The sequence below is a fragment of the Periophthalmus magnuspinnatus genome, chromosome 1, assembly GCF_009829125.3.
Source record: "Periophthalmus magnuspinnatus isolate fPerMag1 chromosome 1, fPerMag1.2.pri, whole genome shotgun sequence".
Taxonomy (NCBI): domain Eukaryota; kingdom Metazoa; phylum Chordata; class Actinopteri; order Gobiiformes; family Gobiidae; genus Periophthalmus; species Periophthalmus magnuspinnatus.
Window position 1 is genome coordinate 21,279,722 of NC_047126.1, and position 15,662 is coordinate 21,295,383.

A 15,662-nucleotide genomic window follows, 5' to 3' on the forward strand; every position below is an offset into this window, starting at 1 on the left:
TCCACGTTAACTCTCTCTTCCTGAAACTGTGTGTGTGATTAGATGCAAAATGGAGCTCTTGAGTCTGATCCTTCAAAGAATTAATGAATTATTTATAACAGGTCAAGAGGAGCAGAAAGCCCTCCTCCCTGCTGCTAATTATGCTGTTATTTGTGGCCTCAATGACACAATAAAAACTTCATAATTATAAAAAGAAATGCAATGACTGTGTAGTATCAAAACAAAGATGGGGCAATGAGAAAAAATACAGTTGTTTTGAAAAGAAAACATAAAATGTGCAACTCCGAAAACGCATTCAAACTTGCCAACACACCACATAAAATATGGTAAATTTATGATCTATAAAGAGACAATTAAACATGAAAATGAGAGGTCTGGTCCAAGAACTTTAGGTGTAAGGACGAGGATTCTCAAAGTTATCGGAAATCTGATACTGATCGATGCTAAAATTAGTATCGAAACTAGATATTGATTTTGAGAATGCTAAAAAAGTCACATTCACAGGCCAGAAATGAACCTTTCCTTAATATCTTTAGAATGATCCTGAGCTGTATCAGAACCACACAGATTAGTATACGCCCATCTAAATAGAGTGTTTTTAATTATCATTGTGGTATCGGAATTGATAGTGAGTCTGTTACTAGTGTTGTCACGATAGTGAAATTTCAAAGTCAATTTTCAAACTTAAACACTGAGGAAGACAAAGGGAGAACTGTGCTAAAAAACGAGAAGGCAAGGCAAGGCAAGTTTATTTGTATAGCACAATTCGTACACAAGGTAATTCAAAGTGCTTTACAGAATAAGAAAGACATTAAAATCACACAAATCAAAACATAAATAATCACAAATAATCATCATAAAATTAACATTAAAAGAGAAGAGTGCAGAATAAAAACCTTTCAGTCGTATGCACAGCTAAACAGAACCGTTTTGAGCCTGGACTTAAACATTGTCAAAGTAGAGGCCTGTCTCACATCTTCAGGAAGACTGTTCCAAGTTTTAGCTGCATAAAACTTAAACGCTGATTCCCCATGTTTAGTCCTGACTCTGGGCACCAGCAGGAGGCCGATCCCTGAAGTCCTCAAATTGCGAGATGGTTCATATGGCACTAACATGTCAGAGATATACTTTGGACCTAGGCCATGGAGAGATGTATACACAAGCAGAGCTGCTTTAAAGTCTATTCTTTGAGCTACAGGAAGCCAGTGCAGAGACCTGAGCACAGGACTTATGTGCTCATACTTCCTGGTTCTAGTCAGGACCCGAGCAGCAGTGTTCTGGATGTACTGCAGCTGTGTTAAGGCTCGTTTGGAGAGGCCAGTGAGCAGGCCGTTACAGTAGTCTAACCTACTGGAGACAAATGCATGGATAAGTCTCTCTAAGTCTGGCTTTGACAGTATACCTTTGATTTTTGCAATTTTTTTAGGTGGTAAAAAGCTGCAGATGTTATTGATTTGATGTGGCTGTTAAAGTTCAAGTCTGAGTCCATTATTACCCCTAGATTTCTAGCCTGATTTGAAGGTTTTAGAGAGAGAGACTGGAGGTGACTGCTGACACTGTCTCTATGTTTCTGTGGGCCAAAGATGATGACTTCAGTCTTGTCTGAGTTTAGCAGAAGAAAGTTGTTTTGCATCCACACACTGATCTGTTGGATGCAGTGGCAGAGTGAATCCACTGGTCCATATTCACCTGCTGCTAGTGAGACATAGATCTGAGTGTCATCTGCATAGTTGTGGTAAGACACATTATTGCTGCGTATTAACTGGCCTAACGGCAGCATGTAGAGATTGAACAGCAGGGGTCCCAGGATTGAACCCTGGGGCACCCCACAGGTCAGGGACATTTTATCTGATATACATTTTCCAATTTCAACAAAGTACTCCCTGTTTTCTAAATAGGACTTGAACCAGTTTAGTGCCGTACCAGAGATACCCACCCAGTCCCCTAGTCTCTGTAAGAGGATCCCATGATCCACAGTGTCAAAAGCAGCACTCAGATCTAACAGGATCAAGACTGAGACTTTGCCTGCATCAGTGTTCAGGCGGATGTCATTTGTCACCTTGATAAGAGCAGTCTCAGTGCTGTGGTGGGGTCTAAAACCTGATTGGAAAACATCAAAGGAGTTGTTCATTTCGAGGAAGTTAATAAGCTGTTGGTAAACAACTTTTTCAAGGACTTTGCCTAAAAATGGCAGATTTGCGATCGGTCGATAATTGTTCAATATTGTGGCATCAAGACTGTTCTTCTTTAGGAGAGGCTTGATAACCGCAGTTTTCAAAGCACTTGGGAATGTTCCAGATTGAAGTGACATATTAACTATGTGAGTGAGTGGTGACAGCAAACTGTTGAGCACAGACTTTAAAAATTTAGTGGGTAACACATCGAGGCAGCATGTAGATGAACTCAGACTGATGACAATCTCTTGGATAGTTTTGTCAGTTACAGGTGCAAAGTGAGTCAGCTCTAAGTGTCTAGGTGGGTGCTGGGTTGTTATTTGTGTTGTGGAATTTATGGCATTTTTAATAACATGAACCTTGTCATTAAAGAACACTGCAAACTCATTGCACTTAGATGTGGAAATTAATTCTAATGGCAGTGGAGCTGGGGGGTTTGTTAATCTGTTTACCGTTGCAAACAGGATACGAGAGTTTTTACTACAACTTCCAATAATTAAAAATACCTTTGCCTTGTTCTACATAAACTGTGGTTGTACATGTGCATCTTTTCTCTGTAAATTTCATAATGAACCTGGAGCTTTGACTTGCGCCATTCCCGCTCGGCCCTCCGGCACTCCCTTTTCTGTGCCCTGACCAAGTCATCATTCCTCCATGGCGCTTTCTGCTTATCTTTAACCATTTTAACCTTCATCGGGGCAATGGTGTCCAGAACATTCAAAACACTCGAAGTTACAGAGTTCAAAAAATCATCAACATCAGAACATGAGGCATTTTCAAAGTGCATCATTTCCATGAACAGTGCACCTGTTTTATCATTTATGTGTCTCCTTCGAACAACTGCAGGACCAGCCGCTGGTTTGGGAATAACAGACATGTCAAAAAAGACACAGAAATGATCAGACAGAGCAACATCCACCACATTGACATTTGAAATATTTACTCCTTTTGTAATGAGCAAGTCCAGAGTGTGTCCTCTGTTGTGGGTGGGCTCGCTGACATGCTGAGTCAGACCAAAGGTTTCGAGGACAGAACTGAGCTCTTTAGCATTCCTGTCAAACACATTATCCACATGTACATTAAAATCACCCGCAATGACTAAACCATCAAAGTCTGTGCGACTGAAAGCATCTCAGTAAAATCATCAATAAAACTCAGACAGTGTTGGGGAGGTTTGTATATGACTAAGTAGAGTATGGAGGGGGATTGTTTTAGCTCCATTTTGAATGAAACATACTCAAAAGATGAAAACACTCCAAATGACAATCTGTGAGTAACTAAATTATCTCTAAAAAATGCGCACACACCTCCACCTTTTTTGTTTACTCGTGTTTCAGATTCAAATTTGAAGTTGGGTGGAGTTGATTCCACTAGAATTGCATTACCTGTGTTTTTGTCGAGCCATGTTTCAGTGAAAAACATAAAGTCAAGACTAAAAGAAGAAATAAAATCATTAATTAAAAAGGACTTGTTACATAAAGATCTGACATTGAGCACAGCAAGTTTCAGATTAGTTTCAGTAGAACTGGATGTTATCTTCTTACAGGGAATGTGAACTAAATGTCTCTGATTGGACAGTCTAACTGTCCTTCTGTTAATCAGTCTACGTGGTGTAACTGTAGATATAGCTCCATCACAGGGCCTCAGCATGATATTATCTTTATCATGACTGTATGTCCTGAGACAGCAGAGGCCCTGTGTGTCCTAGCTCTTGTTGATATCAGCTCTGGGGGAAGGCAGGGAAGGGCGAGGAGGGGGGAGTTTGGGTGAGGGACCAGGTGAATGAGCAGGGGGGAGTTTGGGTGAGAGACCAGGTGAGGGCCGAGGAGGCGGTGCAGGGGGGAGTTTGCGTGAAAGACGAGGGGGGATAGGTGGGTACGGGGAAGAGTTCAGCGTAGTTGATGCCAGAACTCTCAATCACTCTATATTAGGTGTGAGAGGAGCCATCTTAATTCCTGATCTGATGAGACTTTCTAGATGGTCGGGAAGGGCCATAGGTGAAGGTGGGGAGGAAAAGGAGAGTGAGGAGTCCCTAGAGGGAGTGGATGTAGCAAAGGGGACCCAGGGTTGGTCTGTGGGCAGGGGAGGTGATGTGGGTGCTGTTGTGACTGAAACCTCTGCTGGGGCTGTCACAGACAGGTTCAAGGCCTGTGATGTGGGCCCTGAGGGAAGTGACGCTGGAGATGCATCTTTCACTTTTGAAGGTGGTGGTGATGCTGATTTGTTCTCTTGGGGAGGTGGTGGTGCAGCTGAATCCTTCGCTGGGGGAGATGGTTGTGCTGCTGGTGGTGACTCCTTCGCTGGGGGAGGTGGTGGTTGTAGTTGTGGTGCTGCTGGTGGTGCTGACACATTGGCTCGGTCTGTGGTTGGTGCAGCAGGAATGCTTCTCTCATTCCTCTTTTCTCTCACTGGCCCAGGACCCTGTCCAGGCCGGTTTCTCAGAGCGTGGAGGAGGTTATTCGTCAACACTCTTACTCCACCTCTGCTCAGGTGCGGGCCATTTCCCTTGAACAGGTCCTCTCGTTTCCAGAAAAGATCAAAGTTCTCAATGTAGTGCAGTCCTCTAGCTGCACATTCGTTGAACAGCCATGTGTTCAGCTGAAGCAGCCGGGTAAATTTGTTCATCTTCCTTCTGTCTATGGTAGGAAGAGGTCCACTGATGAAAGTCTTAACCTCCACTTTATCAAGCTCCTCAAATAATTCAATGAAATGCTTTTTCAAGATTTCAGTTTCATTCATTCTGGTGTCAACTGCACCCACGTGCACAATCAGCTGTTTAGCTCCTTGGTGTGTTGACAAAACTTTTGGGAGGAGTTTTGTAATCTCAGAGACAGTGTGACTGGGGTACGAGCAAGTTTGGATTCCTCTGTGAGTCACATCTCTGACAGCACCGTCTCCTAGCAGCAGCGTATCTCTGACCTTGACGTTTGGCACAGACCGCCTGTCTGCCGCCGCTCTTTTACCAACTTCATTGCTCTTGTTTTGCGACAAAAATCCATTTTCTGTTTGTATATTACCATCAACATCAGTCTGTGACAGTGGTAAAAATCTGTTTGTAGGTTGTATTTTGGGTGATGTAACTATATTAGCATTGCCTCTTATCACTTGTCGCGTTGGCTTGAAATTCTTGTCTTTACAAAGTTTTGGAAAAGACACCGTATCACTCAGGTTTAAGTTGAAAGTAGCAGTTTTTTCACTCTCTTCTCTGAAAGTAACTGTAGGCTGCTTACCACTGGAGGTCACAGGGAGCGTTCGGTGAAGTCCTTTTTCAGATTCTAAAACAAATATCCGTGCTTGTAGCTCAATAATTTGTTGTTGATAGTTCCGACAGCGTTCGCAGAAAGAATTCCTTTTGTTTCTTCCCGCGGACATGTTGTTGGCTCGTCAAAAATTTTGTTTAAAAAAAAAAAAAAAAAAAAAGTGAAAATGGTTTACAGATCTTGGTTTACTTAAGAGAAAATCATAACTAAACAAATCTCCCAGCAATGGAAGAGGTAAAATTATTTAAAAAGCAAAGTAAGGAGGAAGCAGCAGGAGCAAGCAAGGTTTGCGTCTGCACTCTTCAGAAGCAGGAAGCGAAGTGAGTATATTTGAACTTGGGGGAAATGTATGTTTTGTTTGTAAGAATTTAACAACATTTTTAAATGAGCTTCAAGGACTAGACCAGGAACAAATCATAACTAAATCAAATTGATATTGGTAATATGTTGCTCTGACCTGTTTGGTGTGTGAGTGCAGGCTCTCCAGGCGTCTAGCTCCACAGACAGCTGCTCGATCTTCAAAGGCACAGACACCTCTCTCCTCTTCAACAACTGACTGAGAAATATACAGACAAAAGCAACTATGACGGATATAATAAAAGACAGTGGGTAATGCAGAATGAACAACAATATTAGGTATAAAAACACTACAAGCACACGTTTTCTTTTTAAGTTAGAGGTATTGAAGATTTAGGTGTATTATCTGACCTGGTGTATTCATAGAGAGCAGGCACGATGCTGGTGTAGTGTCTCTGGATGGCCAACAAGCCTCCTATGTACCCACACAAGATCAACAGCTCGCTACGCAGCCTAAGGACACAAACATATTCAAAATTATCTGATAGTACAGCCATATTCAAATGGGGAGTATTGAACAAGTCTAAAGATTGTGTTTTTACTCTGTGAGTTTGGCTGAGATGAGGCGGTCTGTTCTAATGTAACTGAGGAGGTCCAGAATTGGTTGCAGACTGTCTACTGTCCACTCACATCCACTCAGCTGCTCTGCAAATAGGAATAGAAACGTGTAAGGAAGAAAATATCAAATACATACTTTGTAGTTGTAAAAGCACAAGTATCATGTTCACAGGGCAAAGTAAGTTTAAAATGATGTGGATTCAGAATAATGATACAATATTTCATTTCTACTATGATATTTCTACAGTTTTCCTCATCAAAATACAAAAATATACCTGGAGTTGTGTTTTGCTTCATTTACAAATGCTAAACACACAAATTCTGCACATTTAGTCTAGAGTTCTTCTCTCAAAATGAAAGCGGACACCACCTTGTGATGTCATGAAGTAATACAGGAAGTGCCCCACTGCGTGTTGTTAAACTCCATACACCTTCAGTAGAATCATTTCAGTCATTTCAGCGCGACTGAACTAAAGGTAAAAAGTAGCTGTTGTATTAGCTTGAAATCTACCACTACATGACAAGATAAGGTGGAACAAAGCATTTTGAGCTCTGGAGATGTAGACAGTCTAATAATAAAGTGTTACTTAAACTTGTATGCATGAAACAAAACAACTCCAGGTATGTTTTTGATGAGGTAACAACATTATAAGATTGCTTAAAGTTCACAGGAATCAATTTTGTATAATGTAGGACCTTTAAACTTCTCTATAGTATATAGTATAAGCATGAAGACAAGCAGAGGACAGGAAAGCCAAGTTACAGATTAAATCTGTAGAATAAATTATAGCAATCCGAGAGTTGAAGACAAGAGGCAAAATGCTGGAGTTCTAACACAGGAGAAGTTTATTTACCATCAGTACAGGACCAGAGACATGAACCCTCAAGACACTGTGATAGTGTTGTCCATTCTAGTCTAGTACAGTCGAGTCTGGCTATTCTTCTACTATCATATCTCTGATGACATAGGCCAAGATGGCAAGGACTGAGCTGGTAGTGACTGGCCTCGATACAGCACTAAAATGGAATTTCTCTAACACATTTTCAAGTTATTTTTTGAGAAATAAAAAGACAGTACAAATGTATTGAAACAAGCCAGATTTACATTCTGGAAAAAGTCATATAAAATCATTTTTCAGGAGGTACCTTTGACATGGCTGATTCCTATCCTCAGAGCAGTCTCCGGTTCAGAGCTCAGAAGGTGATATTTAAGACACGAAAACAGGTCTCCTTCTGTCATGGCCTCCTCTGCTAAAGACTGACACTCCTCCATCAAAGGGAGCCCACACTGGAGAAAACAAAATGGAAGGGAAATTACTGCAAAACATTTAGTAAAAGCATTTTTAGTTTTGTTTAGTTTTAGTCAATATCATACTCTTGCTGAGTAAAACTACATTTACACTAATAATGACTAAACCTACATAACTACAGTGGCTCAATAGATGTAGCCTACAAACAGAAACTGTAAACAATAACTGTTTTCAGTTTCAGTGTAGTTAGCTCCTCCCTTCAGGTAGATATAAGGCAATGTCCACCAGTAATCTGACCAGAACTGAAGAATCGGCTTGGAAAATATATATAAATATATTTTCTGGTTGTCACAAGCTATTACCGATTTAGTCAAAATTGAGTTAAATTAGTACATTTTCAATTGTGTGATTAAATATTGATTAAAACTTTAAATATATTTAGTCTATGCAACCAAGAGTAAAACTTAATCAAAAATTTTCTGTCAAATTTAACAGTGGATATTAGTGAGATATTTACAGAGATGTGTGTTATTGCCCTTAGTCGACAAAAATAGCTTAGCATTTTCCTCAAATAAAACTAGACCAAAACTAAGAATTAAATTAACTAAATCTTGACTCAAACTAAAAATAATGTCAATCAGAACACTGAGATTAAAACTAAATGAAAATTTCATGTTAAAATTAATACTTGATATTAGTGAGATATTTGCAGAGTTTTTACCCTTTGGTGCAGTTGGTTGATTTCGGTTGTAGTTCCAGGATAAAATGCACAGAGCTTTGCCAAAAGGATGTGGTTTTCAGGAATCATTCCCAGCAGGTCTGCAGAAAGCTCCCTGAAAGAGGACAAAATTATTATTTACATACATTACCCTTACACTTTAAATTCAATTAACTGCACAGCCTTAAGTGTAACTAACACTAAATCCACTTTTTTCACTACCACTGTGTAGATGGTGTTTTAACAGCATTATTTACTGCTCCCTGTCATTTTTTTTGGCAATTTTGATACAAACAAAAGTAAATCTGCAGCTTTCTGGTCAAAAATGCCTAAAGTTTGTGAGGCCTTCACTGGTCTCAGAAATTTCCAGTAGTTGGTGACATCATGAAAGACTGTCCTGATTACAATCAGGTGTTTCTGAAACAAACAGATACATGTTAGGCCAATCACACTGTTCCCTAAACCCTCAGACCCCACCCCTCCTCCCTCCTCTCTCTATCCTTTAGTCCTCCAGGTACTGACAAGTTTAGCAGCTGTTTGAAATGCGATTGTGTGAGTTTAAGTGTTTAGTTCCATTTTAAATTGAGATGAAGATTCAGTCATATTTGGTTGTGACTGATCAACTTTGGGCTTTTTAATGGAGATGTCTACAGCCGATCCTCTCTGAGTAAAAGCATGTGGAGCAGAGTTCAGACATTTTTTTGTGTTAAATAGTAATGATTAAAAGTCTGTATTGTATCCAAGAAATAAATATAATTTAAATGTTATTCTCACAGCCCTTTTTTTAAACTTTCTTAGAAACGTGGGGACATAGGTATGCTCCCAATTTTTGTATGTTCAAGATGTTTCTAAAAAGTTTAAGAGAAGGAAAAATATTAAACCTGTAAAGATGTTTTATTTATTTATTTTTTTTACAATTGAGATTATTATGATGATCCCACACACACAGTATACAAAACAGTGCAGGGTGAGGTGCCCACCATGTTGGAGTGGTCATGTACTTCCGGGACAGAAGCTCCAAGCAGTAGGCTGTGCTATGTTTGGCCTCTTCCCCCAAAACCATGCCCACACAAGCCGCTAGCTCCAGCTCATTCCCCCGGATCAGACTCGCCATCGCCAACTGTGAATAGGATATGATTAAAGGAACTCTCTGGAATTTAAAATCAAAATCTTTCATAAAATAATAAATAAATAATAAATATTCATAAATATGTTCAAATCCAATATAGAACTTACAAGTAACAATTATAAGGTAGATAAATTCTTAATTATAAAAACACTGGACATAATAGTCAAGTTGTTTTTGTTCTCAATTATTCGATTCTAAAGAAAATTATCCAATCAGAAAGCAGAATGATCCTTACATTTGGGTTGGGACTTTAAAGACTGAAATCCAGTAAACCTAAAGGTACTCTCTTTGATCCAAATCCTCACTACCTAAACCCCAGCACCTACAGCCAGTGATTAATCAGTGCCTCTACTGCTGCAATATTATATGTTGTCCATATACTAAAAATGAGAAAAACTTGTATGTTTCTATCTTAGGAACTGGTAACTGAGGTTCTGTCGTGACTGTAATACCTTATTTTTAAATCTGTACGAGCACAGGCTACATACAGTTAATTTAAGAATTTTAACACTTCTTTCTATTTAAAGGCGCAGTAAGTTTTCTGGTGGGGAGTCCACTACTAACTTAATACATAAATAAATAAATACATAAATCTAAACTAATGAACAGAAGTGGGTGCATTTACTTCTTTTAAGAAATTTTTGTTCTCACTTCATTCTATTATATATTTGACAGTGTAACAGTTCTCTTGAGTCAAAGTCTACAAGTGAGAAAGGTTTATGTTGACAATACGAAATGATTTGTACATTTGTGTTTCTTGCTTCACTAGATCAAATCAAATATGATTTTGTGTGTGTGTGTGTTTATGATTTGAAAATATCAGATTTTGTGCATTATTTAATGCTTTGTAATACTATTTACCTCAAATTAAATTGCCAATGTTACGCTCAGACAGTTACTCTTACAGTTACCCTTACTTGAGCAGTTAATTCCCTGAATACTTTTTATTCTTACTTGATTAATTTCTTGGGCCACTATTTTTTCCTTCTGAGTAAATTAATCGTTAAGTATCTATGCTCTTACTTGAGTAAAAGTTTTGGCTACTCTACCCACCAACCTATTTGCAAATTAAGAATATTCAGGAGTAATTCATGTATTATATATTATAGTTGTAGAAATACCTTAATATTATCCACTGCTAGATGACAACAGGCTGCTAGCACAGCACGGCCGTCTTGAAAATACCACTCTGCCAGCTCCTTACAGACCTTGTGCAGAAGACTGAGGAACAAACACAAAATTCGGTTAGCAAATATTATCATCGATGTCAAAGTATGCCCCCTTAATCTGTGACAGTCTTTCTATTATGTACTGTGACGCATATGAGGGATCAGAACTAAAAGACTGCTTTAAAACAGCTAAAGCTAAAAGTCAATAAGGTATTAGTTAAATAATCAACTCTAAACAGTGGGGTTTTGTTATAGACATGTTGGACTAGAGCTGGCAGTTATTGTAAGAATACGTGTTTAAATAGACTTTTGCCAACTGTCAATGGATTTAAACCATACAATAACTACTCCAACTCATTTTTGAGAGTATAATTATGAGATTTGGAATTTGTGATTTTATAAAAAAAATCTGACATATGATGCATATTAAAACCAATGAAATTCATTTAGAGGTGGGTAGTACTCAGTTACTGGAATCATTTTTAGAAGAAATTAAGAAGTTTTCTGACCACATACTCCTCCATACTCAAGTACTTTTATATTGTAAAATATATATTATATTATATTATATTATATATAAGTAAAAGTTTTGTTTAACATTGTGACATTCTTGAACGTAAACCATTCAAACCAGATCTAATTTCTTAAAAGAACTGAATCTTTTTCTTTCTGATTGTATGTTGTTGTATGTTGTTGTATGTTGTCGTTGTTGTTGTTGTTGTATGTTGAACACAAGAATCAGCACAGAAGCAGAATAGGCAACATTAGTGTGTGCAGACATTTGAAGTTTGAACAATTACATTTTTTTGAAGTAACAGTTCTCTTACTTACTCCTCCCACTGTGAGTAAGTCCACAAGTCATGAAAGCTTTATAATATGAAATCATTTAAAACTTTTTGTTCCTTGCAACTCTTTCCCATTTAATGTAGTTCTTCTCATTTGTGTGTCTATCCTTTGAAAATATCAGATTTTGTGCATTATTTAATGTTTTGTTCTTCAAATTACATTACCTTCAAAATATAAACCAGATGTTATGTCCCAACAGATACTCTTTAAGTTAATCTTACTTGAGTAGTACTTTTTCCAAACACTTTTTTACTCTTACTTGAATAAATTCTTGAACCACTACTTTGTAACCTTACTTCAAAATAATATTACTCAAGTACAATGACTTGAGCACAATTTTTGGCAACTTTATCCACCTCTGTACCATTTTAGCCCTGGTCATTGATTAGTTTGTAGATAAAATGAGTTCTCATATTGTCTTCAATCATATATAAATATAAAATGGACCAGTCTTTTTGGGATCTGAAGCTTTTGTATCTGTTCATTTCAAGAGATAAAAGTCCCATCACTAGTTTTTCTTATTTCCCACTGTGATTCTACAAGTGACAAAGGCTTTATGTTATGTGAGTGAAAACAAAATAAACTGGAACTGAACTAACCAATCTTGACAAAAAAACAAAACTAAAACAAAACATTTGAACAGACAACAAACGTCGTAGACAACACAGATCTTACCCCTGATACTGCTGTCTGTTGTCAAGGTCATTAGATGTGTGGTTGATTGGGGAACTTTGAGGAGCACGGATGTTACCTTCACAAGCCCCCTGTAAAAATAAGTATCATTTGTAAGAAATAAGTTGTGTTTTTTGTTTTTTTTAGAATTTTTTTTTTTTTTTAGAACATTTTGAGGATTAAGATTTGCGACCTGTGCGATTAGTAAGGCCTCGAGCAGCTGCCCTCTCTCAGAGAAGAAAGTCACTAGTTTTTTAATGTCTCCTGTTGCAATGCAGTATGGGATAGCATCATCGTTATCATCGGCGATAAGCTGGTCTGCTCTCCTGCAAAAAAGAATAAGCGCACGTATTAAATATTGGACTAATACATGACCTAGTCATCGTAGTAGCAGTAGTAGTAACAACTTTTGCCTATGTTATAATGACTATGTAGTAGTTGCAACAGTAGTAGTAGTAGTTGGTAGTAGCAGTATTATTAGTAGTAGTATGTATAAATTAGTAGTAGTACTATGCATGTATAAATAAGCATTTGTAGTAATAGTAGTAGTAATTTGGTAGTAGTAGTCATAGCAGCAGCAGTAGCAGCAGTAGTAGTAGTAATATACAGTAGTAGCATATTACTTTTACCTCTGCATGAGTTTCTTCCAGTACTTCATAGACACTCCTGGTGCAATAGATAATGCTCTCTCCCACTGAAAAAATTTAATTTAGTCAGTGTATTTTCTTCACAGTATAACATGATAATGTAATGCATATTATCATTCACTTTTACAATATCAAATTGTAAGTTTCTTTAATTACGTCAATGACTTTGCGGCAGGAAAAATAAACAACATTTTTAAGCCTTTAAAATATGACAGTAAATGTTGCTTCCCAGTGCCTTCCCACAGCATTGAAATAACTGGTGTGTTCTCAGTGTTGGGAAGAAAACAGTTCTCTGGACTAAATCTTAAAATGCTTTCACACAATCAGATAGCATTATATTATAGTGTAAAAAGCTCAAGTCATGTTTGTTTTACAGTTGTTTTTTGTCAGTATGCATTTACTTAAGATAAGAGACTTAAGATAAGAGTTATTTGTCCCACAATGGGAAATTCCAGATAGATGAAAGTAAAATTATTCATCACTGATTAGAGAAGGAAAGATTGCACATGCATGCACCGCACACAGAGCTGTGTTTTCTGTTTTTCTCACTATACCCAGTAGTTTAAAGCAAAATTTGCATAATCAAGTACCACAATGATTTGATTTTAGGATAATAGCTATATTCTGAATACCACCAAATTAAATAGTAACTGTACTAGAATACAGTTACCCAAAATTAGTATTCTATATTTCCAATACAGGCATTCAGTTACTTCCCAACACTGCTTATCCTGTGTGTGTTTTTAATACCCTTATGTGAGATTAGGATATTGTCACATACAAATACTTTAGTTGTATATATGTCGGTTGTAAAAATTGTACCTGTCCCAGTTCGACCATGAGTTCACAGTATCTCTGGATCTGTCCCAGTCTAAGGTGGATGTCTGCAGCCTCCTTCAGTCTCTCCTCTTTACTGGGAGCTCCGATGCCTCCTCCAAACTTAGACATCTTCACTATGGTCAGCTCTTGGGCCTCAGACTGGGGATAGAAAAAGGAAATAATTATATGATATTTGTAAGAACTATATGTTTACTTTGTTTACTCTAATATTTAGTTAATTAGTTTATTATCTGAGTTTCATTCACTATGCATATTTCATATTAGCATATATTGAATGTCTATGCATTTCTATATTTTTTTATATTGGTATGATTTTATTTTGACAATTTAATGTATCGTAGTAATTTATGTAATTTGTCATGGGCTACTGGTGGTCAATACAGGTAGACCAGAGGGTACCTGTTATGTGTACCTTGCAATTTCATTTACAGGGCCTATATTATGCTATTTTCCTCAAAAACATACACATGTTCTCTCAAACAGAAAACATTCTATTCCATCTTGTAATGTCATGGGGTTTTACAGGAAGTACTGCACTGTGTTTTTAAACTCTGTGCACCAGAACCATTTGGATAATTCCAGACCTGGAATTCACAATCTCTACAAAACAAAAGGCTACTAACTTGAAAACTAATTCATGACATCATGAGGTGGAACAGAACAATTTGAGCTTTGAAGATGTGGCAGACTAATAATAAAGGGTTACTCAAACATGTGTGAATGAAACAAAAACAACTTTGGGCATGTTTTTGAGGAGGTATCCACACTTTAACATGACTAAAAGCTCAGTTCATTTTGCATAATTGAAAACATTTGAGTCATGTAACTGTACTAAATTGGAGTACACATTTCCAGTACTCTTTCCACCCTGTTTTAAAAAAACACTTCTTGAGAGACTTACCGTTTTGAACTTGAGCAGGTGCTTCATGTGCATTACCCCTTTGCTGTAGCTGGGGGGCAGTAAAGAGTCGTCCTGTCCATTTATGACTGACACCAGGTCCCACAGGTTACAGCTGCCCCCTGGAGGCTAAAACATGCAAATGCACAACGTTATTGTATATTTTTGTTACAGAGGATTATATATGTCAGTGCTTTTCAAAGATACTAATAGAATTGAAAGTCAACATTTAATGACTGAACTTAAAGGTGCACTATGTAACTTTTCTTGTGTACGCCAGCTGTGTCCATGGAGATGTTATTGCTTTGTCTGGAAAATTGCAGCAAATGGCATTACACGTATAGCTTGTGTTTATTCTATTGCAGTTGTTTTATTGCTAAAGAAAATACCTGTGACAACATACATTCTTACTGTGAGGTCACCTTTCCATAGATCTGACCGATAACTTGCTTGTTTACAGGGAGATAGATATGTTTAAACTGTGCTGTGGAATATTCTGGTTCATATTCAGTTATCCATTTTCTTATTTTCTGTTGATAAATTTGCTTGTCTGTTCCTCTTTCATTGTTAATTTTCTAACTTTTTGTTGGTTAAATCAATTATCAAATTGAACTGCCAGGTGTGCCTTGTCAGGGAATTTATCTGTTAAGGTTAATGTATAGCCTTATCTCTGTCTCATGAAATAACAAAATAAACAAAATAAAATAAACCTCCAATCCATTGTGCTAATGGCCTGTATGGGATGACAGTGGACTCACTGAGAAGCATTCAGAGAAGAGCCGGAGCTTCTTGGCCCTGATGTTTACGGTGAGTTTGTCCAGTTCCTGTTTGACGTCTCGAGACACTTTTCCACAGAGCAGTGGAGGAGAACCAGGGACCATCGCTGTATCTGCAACACAACCAAAGTCCACCAATGTCACTACACACAATCACTACTGTAGCCACAGCTGCCCCGGAGCGGACTGACAGAGATAAACCTGTCAGTCTGTGCCACTCAGACTCTCACAGCACATTTATACTGATACTAGGTGGATGAAGTGTCTTTTCCTTGGACAGTGGTTCTCAAACTGTGGCACATGGACAGTAAAAGATGCTGTAACTGATTTTTTTTATATTTAAACAGATTGCAATGGTCCACAGTTAT

At 37.8% G+C, this 15,662-nt stretch overlaps 1 protein-coding gene across 1 annotated transcript in view; it reads right to left on the minus strand.

Moving 5' to 3' along the window:
* Nucleotides 1-15,662, minus strand: part of wdr17 (WD repeat domain 17) — a 38,793-nt gene that overhangs the window by 2,734 nt on the left and 20,397 nt on the right. The window contains exons 17-29 of the mRNA XM_033975364.2: nt 15,277-15,407; nt 14,522-14,647; nt 13,603-13,758; nt 12,763-12,827; nt 12,327-12,459; nt 12,137-12,225; nt 10,568-10,667; nt 9,298-9,437; nt 8,321-8,432; nt 7,496-7,637; nt 6,334-6,436; nt 6,143-6,244; nt 5,892-5,990 (exon numbers count right to left, since the gene is read on the minus strand). Of these exons, the coding sequence (XP_033831255.1) occupies nt 5,892-5,990; nt 6,143-6,244; nt 6,334-6,436; nt 7,496-7,637; nt 8,321-8,432; nt 9,298-9,437; nt 10,568-10,667; nt 12,137-12,225; nt 12,327-12,459; nt 12,763-12,827; nt 13,603-13,758; nt 14,522-14,647; nt 15,277-15,407 (1,498 nt within the window). The remainder of the gene's footprint in view (nt 1-5,891; nt 5,991-6,142; nt 6,245-6,333; nt 6,437-7,495; nt 7,638-8,320; nt 8,433-9,297; nt 9,438-10,567; nt 10,668-12,136; nt 12,226-12,326; nt 12,460-12,762; nt 12,828-13,602; nt 13,759-14,521; nt 14,648-15,276; nt 15,408-15,662) is intronic.